The 6,469-nt window shown below is 48.7% G+C and overlaps 1 protein-coding gene across 1 annotated transcript in view; it reads right to left on the bottom strand.

Annotated features, from left to right (window-relative positions):
- Positions 1–1,826: 1,826 nt before the first annotated feature.
- The window catches only part of CD33 (CD33 molecule), a 7,753-nt gene continuing 3,110 nt past the window's right edge, over positions 1,827–6,469 (bottom strand). Inside the window, 3 exon segments of the mRNA XM_042783241.1 lie at positions 1,827–2,021; positions 3,486–3,567; positions 4,602–4,695. Of these exon segments, the coding sequence (XP_042639175.1) occupies positions 1,827–2,021; positions 3,486–3,567; positions 4,602–4,695 (371 nt within the window).

Here is a 6,469-nt window from a genome sequence, read left to right as displayed (position 1 = left end):
TGCCTTAAGCACTGTGCTACCAGAGCTCATATATATAGATAGATAGATAATGTGAATTTTATTAGAGAGTAGCACAGGTACAGAAAAGGGTATAGGTGTTTACTCTTGAATGTTTTGCTTAAAAAAAAAAAAAAAGTGCTCCAGAAAGCAAATCCTTTGAACTAGCACTCTGATCAAGAAACAGACCCTTACCAGAACCCCCAAAAGGCACCTCCTGGCCCCCTTCCAGTCACTGACCCCCTCCATGAGTAACCAGGACTCTGACTTCTGTTACCAAAGTAAGTTTTGTCTGTTTTAAAACTTTACATCAATGACATCATAGAGTAGGGACTCTTTTGTGTCCGGGTCCCTTCACTCAACATTGTAAGATGCACACATGTTGTACTGAGTGGGTATTTTCTCCTTCCATTGAATGGACGTCCCATCATTTTTCCATCTGTCTTGGTGTTGACAGGTATTTGAGCAGTTTCCATTTTCAGCTACTACAATTAGTGCTTCTGTGAACATTCTTAGGTACATACGGTGAGCTCTCATATGCTCTATAATTGGGTATGCACCTAGGAGCGGAATTGCTGGCTCATATATGTTCAGCCTTAGTAGAGACTAACAAACATTTTCCCAAGGGGTAGTGCCAATTCCACCTCCCACCACAAGTGTACAAGAGTTCCACTTACTCCACAATGACACCAACACTTGATACTATGTTTATCATTTTAGCCAAGTTGGTGGCTGTGTAGTGATAGAGTACTGCTATTTTTAATACACATTTCCTTGACAACAACTGAAGTTGAGTGTCTTTCCACATGTTTGTTGACCATTTGAACAGCCCATTTTTCTATTGGATTATCTGCCTTTTCCTATTGATTTGTAAAAACTATTTATATATTCTTTATATACTCTGGGTGTGAGTCTCATTTGTTGAAAAGATGTACTGCAAGTATCTTCTCCCACCAGAGAGTTACATTAAAAAATACATATATTTATTTTTAAAAACAGCACTTTTTTTTTTAAATAATCAAGCAAGAGAAAAGTGTATAAGAGAATAAAAAGTGGACATTTTCTTCCACCCGGGTGAGATAAACATGGTTAAGAATTATACACCTAACAATAGACTTAATGACACACATTGTGCATTTTTCCACTTCTCAGTGCACCTGATAAACATTTACATTATCTCTGTTTTACAGAGGAGGAAACTGAGGCACAGAGAGGCTTGATGTAACGAGCCTGGATTTGAGCCCAGGCATCTCTAACTGTGACCTTCAACCCCTTTGTTATGGATCTAATTTTGATTCCCAGAAGATATGTTTAAGCCCTAACCCATAGTACCTGTGTATATGACATTATCTGGAAATAGTGTCTTTGCAAATGTAATTAGTTAAGTTACCATGAGGTCATATTGGAATAGGGTGGACCCTAACCCGATATAAGGAGAGGAGAAGGGATAGAGACACAGAGAGAAGACAGCCATTGGAGATGGAGACAGAAATTGGAATTATGCTGCTATGAGCCGAGGAACGCCTAGGTCTACCAGAAGCTAGAAGAGACAAAAATCTTTCTTTAAAGTCTTCAGAGATAGCATGGCCCTGCCAACAACTGGCGTTCAAACCTCCGGCCTTTGAAATAGTGAGTGAATTCATGTCTATTGTTTTAAGCCACCCGGTTTGTGGTAACTTGTTATAGAAGCCACAGGAAACTAATACGAACTGCAAGTAACTCCACGTTCCCTTGGCCCAGAGGGCTGGAGGTTCTCCTAGACTCTGTCTCTGGGGCACACTTTCCTCCGAGATGTCTTTCCTGGGCTCCAGCCAGAGCTGCACGTGTCTTCACTTTTGGATCTTGATCTCTGAATATTCTGTGGTGTTGGCAGCCTCCTGTTTCTGGGAGGTCCAGGGACTCACCCCTTCAAAGTTGACGGAGGCGTAATGGAGCTCCTCCTCCTCCTCCCTCGCGGTGGGGGGGGCCTCAGCTGGGCTGGGGTGGTTGGAGGGGCTGCCTGACCAGGCTCCATGCAGGTGACCCTGAGTGGGACAACAGAGGGGATGAGTGCAGGCCACTGGGTCTGAAGAAGGAAGCAGGCGTCCTCAAGAGGACTTGGGGCTGGTGGATGTTTACTCATTTATCAGTTCCATACACATTTCTTGAGGACTCACTCATTCATTCACAACAAATTTTAATCACTATCACGGCCTACCATTGTTGTCAGTTGGCTTTGAGTAGATTCTGACTCATAGTGACCCCATGTGTGCAGAGTAGGGTGGTTTTTTTTTCTTTGTAGTAAAATGTATACATAACAAAGTGCTTGCCATTCTAATATTTCTTACATACACAATTCAGTAACAGTCATTGTTTTCATCATTCCTTGCAACCATCACCACTATCCATGTCCAAATTTTGCTGCATAACTTTTCAGGACTGGTGTTTTGGAGGCAGATCTCCTGGCCTGTTTCCAGAAGTGCCTCAAAACCAAACCAAACCAAACTCACTGCCACTGAGTCGATTCCGACCCACAGCAAACCCCATTAAGGGTGTAAATCTTTACAGAAGCAGACTACCTCAGCTTTCCTCCACAGGGTGTCTGGTGTGCTTGAACCGCCAACCCTTTGGTTAGCAGCCAAATGTCCTAATCACGACACCACCACGGCTCCTTCCAGAAGTGCCTCAGGGTGTGTTTAAATCATCAGCCTTTCACTTGCAGGGCAGTACTTAACCGTTGGTGCCCACGCTTGTCACTAAGCCACTGAATTCTTCCACCCCTCTCTGCAGGTGACATAACTCCATCCCCATTTTACAGACATGAAAACAGACTGAGTGAGGTTAAGTAGCTCTTACAAGGCTCTATCCAGGCACAGGGCACACTGTAATAAACAACTTGTCTGATTGACTTTAGACAATCAGAGAGAGAAGACACTATCACATCATCCCAAAAATCTAATCGTGAGTTGTAATTTGCCAGACAGAAGCAGGGTGTCATGAGTGAGATTCACAGAGCTGTGAACTACAGGTCCACAAGGGAGCTCTCAATGTGGTGGGGGAGAGACCTGTGATCATGAGGCTGTGTGACAAGTCCTAGGGGTCCCTGGGTGGTGGAAACCATTAACCCACGGGGCTGCTAGCCTCAAGGTTGAAGGTTCAAACCCACTCAGAGAAAATGCTGCTGGTCTACTTCCAAAAATGCAGCCCCTGAAAATCCTGTGGAACACAGTTCTACTGTGACACTCATGGGATGGCCGTGAGTCAGCGTTGACTCCATGGCCACTGGTTGGGTGGTGAATTCCTGGCTCTGGGAGATGAGGAAGAGGAGAGACGGAAGGGTAAGTCCCAGGTCTCTGGTCTGTGTGGCTGCAGCAGGAAACCAGCAGAAGGAACACATTTTGGGGAAAGTGTGGAGCTCAGTTCTTGTCGTGCTGAGCGGGCCCTGGTGGACCATCCCCAGGGAGACTTCTAGCTGGGACACAGGATGAAAAGATGCCCACAAGACTCACCTGGGAGGGGGTCCCCAGCACAGGGTGGATGTCATCTACGCCTTCTGCTGCTCCATCTGATTTCTTCTTGAAGATCTTCACTCTGAGCAAAGAGAGCAGAGTCTTTCAACCTGGCTGTCTGTCTGTTAAAGGAGATCTGATGGCACAGTGGTGAAGACATTTGGCTGCTAACCACAAGGTCAGCGATTCGAACCCACCAGCCGCTCCACAGAAGAAAGATGAGGCAGTCAGTTTGCATAAACATCTACAGCCTTGGAAACCCAATGGGGGTTGCTATGAGTTGGAATCAGCTCGATGGCAGTGGGTTGGGTTGGGTTTGGGCTGCTGTTAGGAGCCTGGAAGGAGTGACTGAGCTGGGGAGATGAGACCTGCTGTCCAGCTTCAGACCATGAAGAAAACCCAAGCACCCTCCTCTCAACAGCTGGAGCCAGGTGTTGGGAACAGACCCTACACCTGGCCAAGATGGCAGAAGGCTAAATTCTTTGTTTTATTCTTTGGCCTTGCCCAAGTGAGCACCACGTCATGGAATCTGTGGTTGCTATTGGCAGCTGCGGAGTTGGTGCCACACTCGTGACCACCCCGTACACAGTGGACGGAACGGCTAGCCTGGTCTGCGTCATCCCCGTGGTTACGAATCCGACCATGGTGATCCTTACGGCTCTCACTGGCTGATATTCAACAGGAGACCAGCAGGGCACTGTTCCTAGTCTGCCTTAGTCTGGAAACTCCACTGTACTCTGTTCAGCAACACTCCAGCCTCCACGGACAGACAGGTTGTAGCTGCACCTGGGGTGCACTGGCCAGGAATCAAACCCAGGTCACCCGTATGGAAAGCAAGGAGTTTTCCACTGAACGACCAATGCACCCATAATCCTGGAGTCTCCTTGAGAGATATTGATCCTACTGTTTAACTTCTTAAAGATAAATTTGGAGTGAATCCTGCAGGGTTGACAGCTACAATATACCACAGCCTCCCTTGAGCTATTGAGGAGTCCAGGATGTACAATCAGGCCATGGGCTCGATGTGCGTCCAACAGCTCTTGGACTTGTTAATAACAACAGGAACCATGCACAGTGTTTTAAATGGTACGAAGGAGGTACTGTTATTCCACTTACATGAAGAACAGACCCAGACAGAATGCAAGCAAGGCCACGACGCCGGCTGCCCAGGCGGCTTCCTGAACCACTGTTGACCACGTCCCGGGCTTCTCTGCAGACAAGTGATATCTGGGGTGAGACCCTATGCCCCGAATCAGGCATCTGAACAGACCGTCTTTGCCGATCCATGATGTGTGTGTGTGCCCACTTCTGTCCGGGACCCCTTGGTCCCCCACCACTCTATACGACCACATTCCCCTCTTCCCCCAGCCTGCTCCCAGGTCAAAACACCTAGAACCGTGCACCACAGTTCCCTCCTGCCCTGGGCTCAAACCCACTTCTCCCGCTCTCAGTATCTCCGAGGACCCAGGTTCATGTCATCTCCTCGCCCAGGCATCAGTCTTCAAATCCTCTCCCTGACTTGGCTGGACCAGTGACACTGTTGTCCCCGTGGGGATTCTGGATGTCACAGCGGAGCCTGAGGCCAGACCTGAGTTCTGTGCTGAGGCTCAGGACTAGTGGTGGCCAAGTAAATGTGACTGTGCAGGACCCTTGATACCGTTCCCCTCCACCAGCCTGCCCCCAACCATCGGCTCCGGTAAGGGGCTGGCCAGGCTCAGGGAGAGCTGCCGGAGCTCAGAGCACCTGCACAGGAAGCAGGAGCAGGAAGCTGTGAGCAGCTATGGGGGTTCCCTGGAGAGCAAGGGGGAGGTTCGGTAGGTGGTTCTGAATTCACCAGGAGTCCTTCCCCCAGATATCTCCCAACTCACTCTTCACAGAGAGGTTCAGAGAGTCTTCCTGGAAACCCAGAGGGTTTTGAGCGTGACAGATATATCTCCCACTGTCTCCCAACTCCACCGCAGGCAGTTCCAGGACTCCTGGGTTCCAGGACTGTGTGAGGCTCAGGGTTTGGTTTCCCTTTGCCCAGCTCAGCCTGGCGGGTGGATTGCTGTCAACCACACAGATCAGACGCAGGGACTGGCCCTCTAGGACTGGAAGAGATGAGTTGCTGCCCAGGGCTTCAGGTTCTGGAGAAGTGGAGAGAAAGTTAAGCCCAGACACAGTTCAGAGCCCCTTCTTTTCCTTTCATCACAGATTTGCCCCTTCTCTTCACTGATGGATGGAATTGTAGTGTCTGGGTTCAACCCCAAGGAAACAGGGCTAGGAGCCACCTCTGTCATTTGCCCGTGTGCATTTGTGTGACTGGCCTGGTTCCCATGCCTCCTCTCCTGGCTACACGTACAACTCCGATCCCAGATATACCTCCAGGAATCCTGCCATGTAGTCTCTCGGCAACAGTGCTCTGTGGCCTGTTTGATTTAGCTGTGTCTGAGGAGCTCACAGTCTCGTGAGTAAGATTGTGAAAAACACACACTCACAAGACCATTTGATACCTTTAGTGAAGGACTCAAGCTGAGGGGGTCTTGAGAATGGGCAGCTCAATGAGACTGTTGGGACAAGGAGGGCTTCCTGGAGGAGGAGAGGTTTAAGTACAGCATGAAGAATAGATAGGAGCTGGCTACAGGGTGATGTCAGCATGGAAGGATATTATGAGAAGCAGGTACCAGAGAGGACACTACACCTGTGAGGGAGGTGAAATGGCCTTGCATGATCTTAGTCTTGTAAGTCTTGAGTAAATAGGTATGTTTGGGGGGGCTCAGGCATGAGGAGCCCTGATGGTGCAACAGTTAAGCTCTTGGCTGCCAACCCAAAGGTTTATGGTTCTAACCCACCCCCCAGTGGCTCCCTGTGAGAGAAGACCTGCTGATCTGCTTCCAGTTACAGCTAGAAACCCCAATGGGGCCGTTCTGTTCAATCACATGGTTGCCGTGAGTGGAATAGAGACCCAACAGCAGCAGTCAACCACAGAGATGAGGTTACTGGAC

Source organism: Orycteropus afer, unplaced genomic scaffold, assembly GCF_000298275.1.
Source record: "Orycteropus afer afer isolate SDZICR_OR568_19922 unplaced genomic scaffold, OryAfe1.0 scaffold00765, whole genome shotgun sequence".
Taxonomy (NCBI): domain Eukaryota; kingdom Metazoa; phylum Chordata; class Mammalia; order Tubulidentata; family Orycteropodidae; genus Orycteropus; species Orycteropus afer.
The sequence above is the reverse complement of the archived record's forward strand: the minus strand, read 5'-3'. Positions and strand labels throughout refer to the sequence as shown.